Source organism: Carya illinoinensis, chromosome 4 (genome assembly GCF_018687715.1).
Source record: "Carya illinoinensis cultivar Pawnee chromosome 4, C.illinoinensisPawnee_v1, whole genome shotgun sequence".
NCBI lineage: Eukaryota > Viridiplantae > Streptophyta > Magnoliopsida > Fagales > Juglandaceae > Carya > Carya illinoinensis.
In genome coordinates this window covers 35,251,708-35,266,030 of record NC_056755.1, presented here as the reverse complement: position 1 = coordinate 35,266,030, position 14,323 = coordinate 35,251,708, and the positions used below count along the sequence as shown (strand labels likewise).

The 14,323-nt window shown below is 43.4% G+C and overlaps 1 protein-coding gene across 2 annotated transcripts; it reads left to right on the top strand.

Moving 5' to 3' along the window:
• Positions 1 to 7,489: 7,489 nt before the first annotated feature.
• LOC122306697 lies at positions 7,490 to 10,054 on the top strand. Of its 2 annotated transcripts, XM_043119171.1 has the most exons (8): positions 7,490 to 7,661; positions 7,776 to 7,856; positions 7,993 to 8,054; positions 8,172 to 8,255; positions 8,664 to 8,718; positions 9,027 to 9,162; positions 9,632 to 9,682; positions 9,757 to 10,054. In XM_043119171.1, exons 1-8 carry the CDS (start codon positions 7,571 to 7,573, stop codon positions 9,854 to 9,856), a joined length of 660 nt encoding a protein of 219 aa, XP_042975105.1. In that variant the 5' UTR covers positions 7,490 to 7,570; the 3' UTR covers positions 9,857 to 10,054. The 2 variants fall into 2 exon arrangements, with proteins under 2 accessions (XP_042975105.1, XP_042975106.1); XM_043119172.1 differs by lacking the exon at positions 7,776 to 7,856.
• The last annotated feature ends 4,269 nt before the right edge of the window (positions 10,055 to 14,323 follow it).

The following is a 14,323-nucleotide window of genomic DNA, read 5'->3' as shown; positions in this document are numbered from 1 at the left end:
AATATTTTCAGAATATTTAAAATGTCTGTAAGCTTTAAAATATTTATCTAGTTTTGAAATCCGCTGGATATCATTTAAAACACGCCAACGAGGTACAACACATAGATCAAAGCTTATAATTAAAGAAGAAAGAATGAGCGAGTTATCACACAACGTGAAGAGGGGTGCTAGGGACATCTGTAGTTTTAGGGGAATGAGCGGCCATGTGGTGCTAGAGCCGCGGTACCATAAGGTCTCGAACTGGACCAATAAGTTCTTTTTCATGTCTGACTGGAGATGGGAGTTCCCGGTTGGTCAGATTGGTCGCACCAAGTTCCCAATAAGGGCTTTGTGGGGAGTTGCTCCCAATGATAGGGTTGTGCACCCAACTACCACACTTGACGAGTTGCGTCGTATTGCAATTATTCGGGATTGGGCGACTCAGCATCCTCTTCTCGTCCACTCAGAGGTTCTTCTTGGGGAGGATAACCTTGCCGTGTTCCTCCCTCTGATAGGTCATGTTGTGTCTTTTGCTTGTAATATCTCCATCTGTCCATTTTCTGACTTGTCGAAGAAACAGGCTCTTAGCTTTCCCTTTGACGGTAAAGGGAAGAAAGCTCACTCAGAGCCCGGTGAGGACGGGAAGAACCCTACATTCTTGCTAACCTCGGCTTTGATGGAAGTCAGCACCGAGCACCTTGTTTCAGTGGTGCCTGCTCAACCTCTTGTTCCGTTTGCATTCCGTATAAATCTAGTTCGAGGGGCCAAGGGAGGTTGAGTCCCCCAATCTTGGTACGTTTGCCACACCCCCTTCTTCCGTGGCCTTAGATGCTGAGCCCTCTCCTCGGGACACATCTCGAAGAGGGAATCCAATTCAAATGCACTTCCAGGGAGCCCTCCTGGACAGGGTGCCTCGCCAATCCAGCATGGTGGAATTGCTCCCAGAGATGAACATGGTGATGTCTCTTTCATCAGTTTCCACTGCTCGATCATCGGCCGGGGGTCTTGAGTCTAAGGAAATCGCAGGCAATCTTGTGGTAGAGGTGGAGGTGGAGCCCTTTAAGGAGGGCATTTCAATTCAAAGGTCCCCTCAGGGGAAAGTCTCCTCGGTTGGTGTCTCATACGTTGCTCTGTTGCCAACCTGCCGGGGGATGCGACTATTGGTACTGTCGAAGGTGACTAGTTGGCAGTTGATCTTACTGTTCCAACCCCTAAAGTCTTGGGGGGACCACGACAGCCGCTGGGAATTCCAAAGCGAGGAGCTGGCATAGTCCTGGCAATGAGGAAGGGTCGTCATCCTTCGCAGCCGCTCCCCTATTGACGACCAAGGGCATTCTTGCATCTTCCAGCTATAGGTCGGACGAGGTGGATCCAGGTGAAGCTAGGGGGCTAGGGCAAAATCACCCTTCTCGGGAGATTTGGATAAGGTCATTCTTGCCTCTCCCCGCCTTGAGGGCAGGACCTAGTCGAGGCCCTAGAGCAAGCGTCTAAGTTGCTTTGGAAACTTCTCTTTGAGGTATTTTCTCGTTCCATGTCCTTTTCTTAACTATGCTTTCTGATTACAGAGTCTGCATGGCATTGAATGGCTGGTCAAGCATATCATGAGCGGTTGCGAGGTGATTGAGAGGGAAAACCTGGAGCTCCAGTCCATAATGATGATGACTCTTCATTATGCTAGCAGGGAGAGAGAGGAGAGGAGAGAAATTGCCTGGAGATGGAGCTAGCCATGGCTAGAGAGTGGGTCGTGAAGGCTGAGGAGTTACTAGATTTGTCATAGGTAGAGCACGAAAGGCTGAAGGGCCTCAGGGATTTTGACACTCAACCTTGTTAGCCATTCTTAAGGATCGAGGAGCCTTGCTATTTGCAGCCAGGATCAAGGAGAAAGAGGTGCTGATCGAATTGGGAGTGGCCCAGAGGAGGATAATCGCTCAAGACGTGGCTATCTAAGATCTGTGGGGCAACTTGTCATAGGTGCAAGAGGTTGCCACTCTTTCAAGTGAATAGCTGGGGAGGGCGCTCTACGTTCGGGATGATGCTTGGTCCCACGGGTATCTCAAAGGTCTTGAGAGGATGCGCGACTACGTCATCTTGAACCCACAAAAAAGTTCAAAGGCCTTGGAGGAGCACTTGAGGGTCGTTGATCTTAAAGACCTTGAGTTTGATCTGGCTGCTCTTAATCACGTGGGTGAGATTGGGCGGGTGATGATTCCAAATGAGTTTCTACTCGAAGATGATGATCCTTCTGACCAACCATTCTCCAAGGGATGTCACGGAATTCATGCTAAGTTGTTCGTGAGATTCGTGCTAGTAGCAGGATACGTTTGTATCCCGAATCTCGGGGGATGAACTATTGCTCCCTGCCTACCATGCCATTTGCCATCAGATCCCCCTTCTTAGGCTACTAAGATAGGGAAATGCCCTATCTTAGAACTCGTCGTGCAATCCATGTTCGATCACTACATCTCGATTCGTTCCCGTGATCAGGAAGGAGCAGGGTTACTCACTTAGGCTTGGTGGGCAAAGGGGATTTCTGACGGCCAGAACTTGCTCTGGTTCAGGCACTTCCTTTCCGGCCAGGGGAGGAGAAAGAGGGGACCCTTGTCTTGGTGATAAGGTCTCTTTCAATTCAAGCTCCTCGCGATCCTACCTCTTTTGACTTGGGTAGCGACCATTGGGGTAAACCGTCTATTTGCTACTTCCACATGGTACCCTGGCTCATGTGGGGATGGTTTTGAATGAGGCTAGTTTCCTCTATGGTTGTCCTCAATGGTTGTAGGCCTTAGGCTTGGGTTGGTCTCTCTTGTCTTCACCTCCTATTCTCATATTCTTGTCTTCACCTCCTATATACTTCTACGATGATGCCTCTCTGGTGACCCAACCGATGCTCCTTTTTTGCCAATGGTGCCGTAGTGTACCCCGCCGAGTTCGACGCTGCTTGCGGATCATTTTGGACTTTTTTATCTTTGTATGGTTTCTTTGTGAATATGTTGTAACCTTCCCTTTTGTAAGGATTTTGACAATTGATGAATAAAATGTTCTCTGATTATGCCTTTACTATTGTCGTTCCTTTACGTTTTGCTTGGTCATATTTTGCACAAGCCCTTTGCAAGTGCTAATGTGCCGATAACTCACTGAGGCTTGACACTATTTCGCTCTGTTGAGCAAATAGTTTCCCGTATTGTGAGTGGACTCCCATGTGTTTTGTGGCACCACATCGAGCTGTGGCTCGTTTGCCCATTAGCTTCCACTTTAGCTGATTATTACTTAGGCTGCAAAGGTCAGGCTGCACACAGGCTAAATTCCTTGCAGAAATCTATGTGGGAAACCTTTCACATAAATCCTTTGCGGAGTTGAGGGGTATGTATGATCAGGCTCACCTCGTTGACCTTTGCACTTGGCGAGAGGGGGCCGAGCGACATGTAAAATCGGGCTAGCCTTGGAATCCTTTCGTAGAAATCCTTTGCAGAGGTCAAGCGGTATGTATGACCGAGCACTCCTCGTTAACCCTCTCACTTGGCGAGAGGGAGCCACTTTCTTGTGTGCCCTACGGAGGTCAAACCATGATATAGATTGTTATTCGACGTCTACTAACCTGTCTTGTCGGGTTGATGTGGTGAAGCTTTAAGTCGTTGTTCGTTTGTTCAGAGGAAGTCTCTTCTGAGGTTGTGTTAGGTATCTTGGGATTATCTTGTACTATACTGGGGGAGGGGTTGAGGAGCCTCAAACCGTTGTTCATCCTCCAGGGGAGGTAATTAGTCAACGACCTCAGAGTCAGATTACTCTTCGCTGCAGTGGGATGGGGTAATCTGTTTGGGTAGGCTCATGGTTGGTCCCGCTCTCCTCCATAGGGGAGGTCGATCTAGACTAGGGCTAATCCCACTTGTTGACCCTCACGTGGAGGTAATCTATTTAGGCAGTATGTTTGACTGGACTTGTTCCCATCCATTGATACCGTAGTGAAGGTAGGTGAGGGCCAGGCTAGCGCCATGCCTACTCTTCATCGCAGTGGAACAGGGTGTGTTCAGGCAACCTTAGGGCTGGACCCGCTCTCCTCCGAGAGGGTCCAGATGGCCTCTAGCTCATCTTGCCCTTTAGTACCCAGTGAGGAGGTTAGCTGTTTAGGCAGTATGTCTGACTGAACCCGTTCTCATCGATCGATGTCCACAAGGAAGGTAAGGTGTGTTAGGCTATTGAGGACAAATCCACACTCCGCGGAGGGAGGGGTAGAGGTGCCTCAAACCACTCACTCCCTATTCATTCCCTTGGGGAAGTTAATTAGTCGATGGCCTTAGACCCGAATTACTCTTTACCGCAGTGGGATGGGGTAAACTGTTTGGGTAGCATCAGGGCTAGTCCCGCTCTCCTCCATGGGGGAGGTCGGTCTAGCCTGTGGCTAGTCTCGCCTGTTGACCCTCACGTTGAGATAGTCTGTTTGGATAGTATGTCTGACTGGACCTGCTCCCATTTGTTAATATCGTAGGGAAGGTAGGTGAGGATTAGGCTGATGCCATGCCTACTCTTTATCGTGGCAGGATGGGGTAATGTTCAAGCAACCTTAGGGTTGGACCCGTTCTCCTCCACGAGAGGGTTGAGATGGCCTTTGGCTCATCTCATCTTCTGGTACCGCAATGGGAGGTAAGATGTTTGGACAGTATGTCTAACTGAACTCACTCCCATCAATCAACACCCACGACGAAGGTAAGGTGTATTGGGCTATTAAGGACAGGCCCACACTCCACCGCAGGAGGAATAAAGCAGCTTTCGGCATTACACCCATCCCTTTGTTACCCTGCGGGAAGGTAATCGGTTGGGAAAGCTTTGACGTTGGAGGAGGTTTTTGTTGAGGTAGATTTGTTTACTGACTTCCTGAAAAGGACTAGCATTTTTCATTAATATAGGGCTTATATAACAGGGAACAAAATTTACAAAATTATAGGAGGAACCGGGTTGCTTTTTGTTTTCCTTATATGCGCCCCTCTCCCTCCTTCAGTAGGGACAATTGGCATTTTTTACAAGAGCTTTGTTGCAGCTTAATGAGAGGTGCATATTCATGCTACTTGTCGTCCCATCGGTCTTTGGCTTTAGCTCCTACGTGTAACATTCACGTACTGAGGCTTGCTCCTCTCAAATTTCCCCTATCCCTTGGGCCATCGGAAACTTTACTTTCAAATGGTAGGTGATTGTCTTCAACTTGTTGCGAGTCGGTCGGCCGATGATGGTGATGTAAGAGGAAGGGGCCCTTACCACTAAGAATTTGACCATAACAAGGGCAGTGTAAGGAGCGTTGCCTACTAAGATTGACAAGGAGATCGTTCTTGCTGGTTGGACTGTTTTCCTAGATAAGTCTTTGAGCAGCATTGGGGCTGGTAGGAGCCGAGCTGCGTCTATCCCCATAAGGGTAAATGCTTCCTAGAACAAAATGTCGGCCAAACTATCGTTGTCAATGACAATCCTCTTTGTGGTGAAGTTGGCAATCTGCATGGTCACCACCAACACATCGTTGTGTGGATAGAGGACTCCTTCCTCGTCGACTTCTCCAAAGGTGATCACCAGGGTGGACTCCCCCCATCTGTACTCGGTGGGGTGGTAGGAGGCCAAGTAGACTTCTTGGTATCGAGCGTCCCTTGCATATGCTTTCTTTCCGGACAAAGTTGCCCCTCCACTAGCGAAGCCCCCTGCTATAGTTCGGATTTCTCCCATTTGGGGCATCTCTCGATATGGCTATTGTGAGGGGGCGTGTGGAGGTTCTCGCTCGATCTCCCTTCTACTCGGGCTTTTCGCTCTCCTCTATCGGGGCTCCTCTCCCAGGAACGCCCCCTCTAAGACCTCTCTTCCTGTTGGAATGAGGGGTGTCTCGGTGCTGTGCGGTCTACCCAGTGCGAATGACAATTATCGGTGTTATGGGTGGTTGATTGGTGGTAGGTGCAGTAGAGATGTTCCCCCCTAGGCCGGTAGGAGGAACGTCAACCGGTTGGGTCAGTACGACGTATTCCTTGAGGTAGGCTCCTCCTTCCTTGCTTCTCGGAGTTTCCGTTTAGCTTTTTGGCGAACATGACCTTTAGTTGGCGCTTTCTTCTTTTGATCCACTCGCTTTAACTCTTTTCCCCTTGGTTCGGCCAAGGTGCGAAGGGTGTCCATGAATTCTCGAAGAGTCGTGGGGGTTTTCTTCGCCAGTTTTGCCATAAACGCATACTAGGGCCATATTCCTCCCAAGAGTACTGCCAAGTTAATCTTCTCATCATGGTCCTTCGCTATCATTTGCTCTTTATTGAATCGGGCCAGGTAGGTTTTTAGAATCTTGTGTTTCCCTTTGTTTGATGATAAGGAGGAATGCTGTAAGGCGCCTCCTCCATCTGATGGCCATGAAGTGGGTGAGGAACAAGCAGGCCAACTCATCAAAATTTTCTATAGCACCCGGTGTTAGGGAGTTGAACCACGTCCTTGCTAGTCCCTTTAAAGTTAACGGGAAGTCCCTACAAGCCACTTCCCCCGGACATGTGGGCCTTAAAAGTTTCAAAGTGCTCCATTGGGTCTTGGGTCCCGTCATACACTTTCATGGGTGGAATCCAAAATTTGGGCAGTAGTGGGGCTACCATTACCTTTGTGCTGTATGGTAAGCCCATGCTGACAAGTAGCTGATCTACTGATGATGAGCTACCCATCCTCCTCATCATCTCTTCTTTTCATATTTCCCATTGAGGCTCCGTAACTCGTCTTGCATGTTTCTTATTTCTTCTTGTTCATTAACATCTCCTTCTTCCTGTCTGGATTCATGGTGCTCACTGGCACTAGGATCTCCCTGGTGTGCCAAATCTTGATTGTCATCCTTGAGGACCTGGTTTTCCTCGCAGAGAACATTCACCTTGTTGGTGAGGTTTTCAACAAGCTGTTCCATAGCTGCTATTCTGGTCTCCATGTTTGTCAATGCTGCTTCTTCTTGGTCTCGCACCAACTGAGAACGGGTCCTTGCAGGCATACTAAGGACATATTAAAATTTTTTAGATCCCACAAGTAGTGCTACTGTTGATGACGTATTTCATATGCCTAAGGGTCAGGCTCTCAGCAGTCTGAGTCTTCAGTCTCATACGCCTACAGTCACAGAGAGAGAGAGAGAGAGAGAGAGAGAGAGAGAGAGAGGGTGACCCTAGGGTGGCCCGGGACTCTCTAAGTCAATGATAACCCTCGGGTGATATAAGAGAGCGGGAATATAGCAAGTAAACTCTTAAATTAGAATTCGATCCCTTTACCTAATGGCCATGAGTCCTTTTATATCAAGTCCCCAAGGTCAGACAACTAATGTGATAAATTAATAATTAAAAAAATTAAATATTTTTTTTATTATTAATTATTCATTATTATATAATGAATAAACAGATAATCCATTATGGAGATTTGATGTGAATATTTAAAATTAAATTTATCTTATATTATTTTATTATTATATAATAAAAAATAATTATATTAATGTGAAGACGTATTTAAAGGGAAGAAAAGCTAAATTTATCAAAATTGTCATTTAACTTCAGAAAATCCGGATGATCTTAAGTTAGAGAGAGCGAGCGAGAGAGCGAGTCATTGACGATAGAAGACGATGAATAAGCTGACCCGAAAATGGCGAAAGTCTCATGATGACAACATCTCTCTCCCTACTCTTGACGATTCTCCCGCCATGGACACCCAAGGTCTCTCTCTCTCTCTCTCTCTAAATATATATGTATTTTATTCATTTATTTTGTGCGTTTCTCCGTTTTGGTTAATCTTGTGTAAATTTCCGTTTGGCTACGGAGGAAACGTAGGTAAAGAAAAGAAAATTCAACTTTTGAATCTGGAGAATTTTGATTTACTCCAAAAATTGAGTGAGAGATTTCTGGGTCGCGGTCAGGTTCTAATTCTGTGCACCCAAATGATAGCTGTATCTAAATTATTCTCGTTGCATAAGGTTCCGAAATCCCACCTATAATTATAATTTCTATTCCTGGAAGCTTCAATGTTTTGGTATGTAATAAATTGCAGAACAGGAGGAGTTGGTTCGAACATTTGAAAAGGCTCAAGCTCAACAGAGTCGTTTGTGGAGGGTATATCTTCGCATCATTTTATTCTTTTTTCACCAGCCAAAAAAAAATTAGCTCAGTTTTTTTCTTAAATTTAATAGCTTGATTCCAATTTGCGACCTTGTTTTGTTCAATGGGTAGGGTGTGTTCGCGGCAATTCTCTCTTGTTTCGCCGTATTTCTTTTGTACTCCATCTTCCAGCAGGCTTCATCTCCATGGGAACTGGTACGAAGTCGGTTCATATTGCTATGGTTCCAAGCATTTTTGCTTAGTATGCATTACATTTTTATATTATCCTTCCAAAGATTCCGTTAGCTAGCATGGTATATTTTACTGAATCAGAGAAAGTAAGCATGTTAATCTAAGAACATCGTCTAATAAGAGTGCTGGAGAATGCTATGTATTTATTATATCAAAATTTGTGGATATACGGAACTTGTTTGTTTCTCCTCCTCCCCTTCTTCTTCTTCTTCTTTTTGGCAGTACATGAGACTATTGAGTATCGACTATTGAGTATCACGAAGTTCAAGCAAAGGGAACTCTTTTGCATAGTGCATGATAATGACTATTTTCTCTCAAAACTGGCATTTCAATTGAATTTTGTTACCCTTTTTTTATGTTTTTTATGAACAGCGGTATCATGCTTACTTCATGGAGGAGGTTGACTCATGGATCGTTATATCTGCAGGTTCATTTCTGTGCTTATTGCCATCTTTTTGCATTTGTTTTTGCCTGATAGCTTCCCTGACCTTGGTCATCAATCTAATTCTTCATTTCTGGTGTGGAACGGACAATAGTTTGTTTTGTGTTCCTCAACATACTATTTGAGTTCGGTTCCTTAATATGATTTACCTATCAAAACATACTATTTGAGTTCAATTTCTGCATTTTTATTATTCTCCATTCATAGGGAGGAGTTTTGACACCAACTGTTGCGATGTCACATTTTACACGTCAAATTCTTTTTCGATATAACCCTGGTTTTAATTTGAACAGATTGGGTAGCTGTTTTAGCATGTTCATTTGCTATCATAGGGCTACTTCGTAACTCAAAGTGTCACAGGCAATGGATTTGGTACTCCTGCTATGCTGGCATTATACTGGCAGTGTTCTGGTTATATTACATGCTGAGGTATGTCAACTTCTCAGGAATGCCTTTTTGATGCATTCTCTATTCTCATTACCAATGTTGGATATAGAGAATATTATGAAATTTTGCATAGGGGGTTATGTATATAAAATTTCTGGATTTCTGTCCTCTCTTATTTCTTTTGCTTGATTGCCTTCCCATCCTTCATTTTCTAACCAGGGCATCTTTCAATCTTCATTCAACCAAATATCAGATAAATTTTCACTTTTCATTTCTGGACTTTGAGCTGCATTCATTGTGTTCTAACTTCTAACACATGGTACAAATGCAATTATCTTTAGTTGCTGAGTACAAATTGTTGCCATCTTGTTTTGCTCTTTAAGCTCTTTTGGCCTAGTGAATTGCCCCTTTTTCTTTGAAGAAAGTGTGTTCTCATGTTTTTTCTTGTCTTGTTTTGAGAAGTTGAGTTGGGATGACCTGTTTACTTATCTGGTATTTTCTTGGGTGGTAGATTGCCAAAGTTCCGGTGGGATGTTATCTGGCTTCCATTCGGACCTCTTAGGTATGTTGTCTTGGCATTTTTGTCCATTAAAATACCTTCACTGAGAAATACACTTAAGTGGATTTGAATTGCAGTGGAGCTGGAATCTGCCTCTACGTGGATTATCTGCTATCTGAGTCATCAGACGATATAAGAAAGCTTCGAGGCTATATGTATTCTTATAAAGCTATTTAAAACAGAATAGTGATAACTGTAGTGGGGTTGGAATTTGTTTTCCTAAGAGGTAGAGAGATAATACAGGAAGGCGTGCACGGCCGATTTGGTGGTGCTATCAAATACTTGATGAAGATTTTAATGTAAATATACAAAGTTGTGAAAGATTGCATAGGAGTGCTGGAATGTGAGGGCCTAGATTGTCCACGTGATCTGTTATTTGTTGTGTCTTATGTGTGATGAACCTTTCTCTAACCCCTTACAACGACATTAATGCTAGACACCTTTTGAAAACGAAGACAGAGGCAATATCCTAGTTCGGTGCTAACATCTAGTAGATTTGGATAGACCATTTCTGGGTTTGGTTGAAGAAGCCCCTAATTGGCTATTAGCTATAACAAATTAGTGGATAGGTGTATCTGGAGCATGTTAATAGTTTCTTGCCCTTGGAATTTGAAATATGTTGGATGACCATGTTGGAAATAACATGGACATTGAGCATTCAATGTAGTTTCTTATCATTCCCTCTCTTTCTAGCTATTGCTTTCAAGGGATCTGTGAGGCATTTTAGTTTGTGTTGGTATAGCACAGCACTGGCATTTTTGCAAACAACCCAATTAATTGTTCGCTAGCAAATGCAGTATTGATTCATTAGATGTTAAAACTCGAACCTCTTTTCCTGTCATTGGCAACAAATCATTTGAAATGCCTCAGCCTTATTAGCAACTCACCCCGTATAAACGTGTCATTTTTATTTTCTTTTAAGGTGTGTGATACCCATATGATAAGGATAAGAGTAGGTGGTGTATGTGATCCCACATTATTTGAGAATGATAAGTTTTTGTTCTTTATAAAGTTTTAATGGAGCTCCAATTGTATCATTGATTTGTCTTTTTGGAGTACAGATCATATGGTTTGGGCCTTCCGATGGGGCGTTATGAGGTGATAGATGTAGCCACGATGTTCCTCCATAACTGAGAGTTTTTTTTTTTCGTAAATTAAATTTGTTGTGAAAAAAAAATGACATGTTTTCTGCCTTTTTAAAAATGAAACTGAAGCTACTAAAATGACAACATCTTCTAATCATTTGAAGAGAAGAAAATCAAGAGAATAAAAAAAAGTGACGTATTCAATCACATTCGTAGCATGTGCAAAGAATACACAAAAATAAATGTACATAAATTTTTTGAACAAAAAAAACCACTGTAGTGGAATCTGCACTTTCATATTTGTCATCATCTTACTGCTAACTGCCAATTGAGACCAACCTCTCCAACTTGTTCCCAAAAGAAATGAGAGAGAGATGAAATGTACATCTTTATATTCAAAATCTAACTTTGAGTTTCAAAGTTTAGGCTTGACAAGTTAATTACTTTTGAAATGAGCCAATAACATGAAATTACAACAAAAGAAGGAGTTCTATGGTCACATAAAATGCTTAAAGTTAAAGCAAAGAGGTAGTAAGATATGTAAAATGCTGAATTTCCAGCTCTCTCTCAAAGATGAAGTTTTTTCCTCTCCTCGTAGACTCCAACCCTTCTCCCCACCCCCAGCCAAAACTTTCACTCATCAGCCTTTCCAAGCTACCAATTACAACTTTTCTACTTTCCCTACTATAGCATAATCCCAACTACCCTTCTCATAATTCCCTCCTTTGACTACCAAATCTATCTTTCATCGTTCACTTTCTAAGAAAATCCACTTTGACCACCAACCCCAAATCTACTTTCGTTGTCCTCTACACAAGTTGTCCACACCCCTTTGCAAACAAACAAACTCATCAGAAAACACCTGGAATCAGTCAACTACGAAAAAAAAGCAAAATAGACATTAAGCAACTTATCTCCCAAATGGAATCTTTGTCATGGGATGACCTCATCCTTGAACCAGCACCAGAAGAAGCAAAAAAAATCTCTGATCACACTTTAGTTGGGAACTCATCTCAATGAAAGCCCTTAACAAGCATACTTTCCATGCTACCATCAGGGCAGTCTGGAGCTTCATCACAAGCCTATCCATTGAAGACATTGGCTCAAACACCTTCCTTTTCACCTTTCCAAACCCACAAGATAAAGAAAGGGTATTTAGCCAAAGACCATGGAATTTCAAAGGAGTTCACATGATACTCAAAGAATGGCTACCAGGCCAAAGTCTACAGGAAATTGATCTCAAACATACAACCTTTTGGATCCAAATACATGGCATTCCCTTGGAAATAATGACCCTTAGAAATGCTATCAAGATCAGTAAAGCTCTCGGCAACTTGGTTAATGTTGATGAAACCTATCTACCTGAAGTATCTACAAAGTAGTTCCTAAGAATTAGGGTGGAAGTTGATGTCACAAGGCCTCTGAATGATGGTGTCGTTTATCCTAGGCTCCAAGGACCTCCAACAAAGGTATCATTCAAATACGAGTGTGTCTCGAAATTTTGCTACATTTGTGGAAGCATATGGCATGTCTAGCAATTTTGTCCTCTATATTTTGGAAAAGCATGCATGCCACAATTTAACCCAGACATTTGGGCGAAAGGGCAAGAATACGTAGGATCCCAAAAGCTAAAGAAATTACTCTGTCGCTCGATACCCAGGAACAAATGTTCCTTGCAAGGCCACCCTCATTGCCCCCTATCCGTATAAGGGAGCCTTCTCTCAATCCGAACAACATGCCCCAGTACGATATGAATGCTCGAAACAAAGGAAAAGGAAAGCTACACTTGCAGCCTCTGGAAGAAGATGAATCAATGGAATTGGAGCAATCCTTGTTTGTCAAATTTGTTGGTAGCAGTGTAGGGACGTCCACAAACCCCGATTCCATCCCCTGCATGCAAATAGGGAGCTCACTACACAATGCTCCCTTGCTTCATCTCTCTCCAACCTAGACACATGGCACTCATCAAAGTTATCAGACAACCCATTCAATGATTGGCACATCTTGCAAAAATCCTCAAAACCCACTACAACAACTGACACAAAATTTTCAGAGTGACACCATTATCCCCAACATTATTGGCAAAAAAAATCTCTCAAACCAACTTCCCAGCCAACCACGTGGCCCCTGTCAACCTCCATTTAATTCAGCCTCTTCCTTTGCCACCACATCCACCTATCCCCTTTGAAAGCATGGCCCACTACCAGCTCATCGAAGTTGAAAATCCAAAGGCCCATTCTCCTCAATCCAAGCGAGATTTTCTTGCATTGCAGGCCCTTGAACCTTCCATTTTCAAAAAAAATTATTTCCCAGTTCCACTCAAATCTAGGCCCGATTAACTATCAGGCCAATAACACCCAAATATCACGCCTAATCAGCCCTTCCGGTAAAGCTTGCCTCTCATTTTCCCCTTACCAACAAGACCCATGCCCTCATTCCTAAACACACCAGCCAAACCCAACCCAAGTTCCTAATAACCAAGCCCCCCCACATTCTGAATTGTCTCCCGAAAACTGCCCCCTCCCACAAATCTTCTCACCCAGCAACTAAACCTAGAGAAAAAGGAAAACTTCATCTTGTGAGAGTTCTGGAAAAACCCTGCCCGAGAAAAAATGCTTCATATTCTCAATCATATAAGTGGAAATGACCGAGAAAACCTTGTTTTCCCCAAGAAAATCCTCACGGGGGAAACAAAGACCCAGACTTGGAGAAGAAATCAACTTCAGAATCATCAGACCAGGCGGTAGCTCTCAACCGAAAGCTAATGACAGCGCCCAACAAGAGAAACCCACCAAGTGGACGGAAGAAAAAAAACAGGTTCAATCCCTACTTACTGAGGAGCTCAACTCTGACGGGTAATCCTTCTTAGACCCAAGAGATGAATCTATTTACCTTGAATCCAATGACCACGGTGACAGGGTCCATACTGCCACCAAGTGACCCATGAAGATTTTATCTTGGAATTGCAGAGGCTTGGCTGGTCCTCGTGCAATTAGGAATCTCAAAGCAAATATTAGGCTTTACAACCCTGATTCTATCTTCCTTTCAGAAACTTTATTGTCTAGTTCTAATGTTTATCGTACTATTAATAGTTTCCAGCTGGGAAATGGGGAGGTCTCCTGTACATATGGCATATTGGTTTGGATGTAGAAGTTGTTTTTACGTCTAGTAATATTATCTCCTGTTTAATCTACTCTAATCCTCAACATTGTCCATGGCTTTTAAATTTGGTTTATTGCCCTGCAAAACTTTCGGAAAAATAAAACTTTTGGGATACCTTAAACGAGATCACAAATTCTTTTTCTGGGCCTATGATAGCAATCGGAAACTTCAACTCTATTATTAGTCAAAACGAAAAATTTGGGGGTGAATCTTTCGCATGCTTATCAATCTCAAATGGTCTTAGAAATTTTCTAGACAGAAACAATCTTATTGACATAAAAGCCTCTGGTCAAAATACACTTGGTCTAACAATAGACAAGGCACTCACAATATTAGAGAAAAACTTGACCGTGTTGTCACTAATTTGTCATGGAACAACTTGTTCCCAGATGCTTCT

Excerpts from the sequence above, each read along its gene's own strand:
- LOC122306697 (XM_043119171.1), top strand. The coding sequence starts at position 7,571 with ATGAATAAGCTGACCCGAAAATGGCGAAAGTCTCATGATGACAACATC. Across the intron at positions 8,719-9,026 it reads ATGGATCGTTATATCTGCAG|ATTGGGTAGCTGTTTTAGCA; the intron begins GTTCATTTCTGT and ends TAATTTGAACAG. Across the intron at positions 9,163-9,631 it reads TGGTTATATTACATGCTGAG|ATTGCCAAAGTTCCGGTGGG; the intron begins GTATGTCAACTT and ends CTTGGGTGGTAG.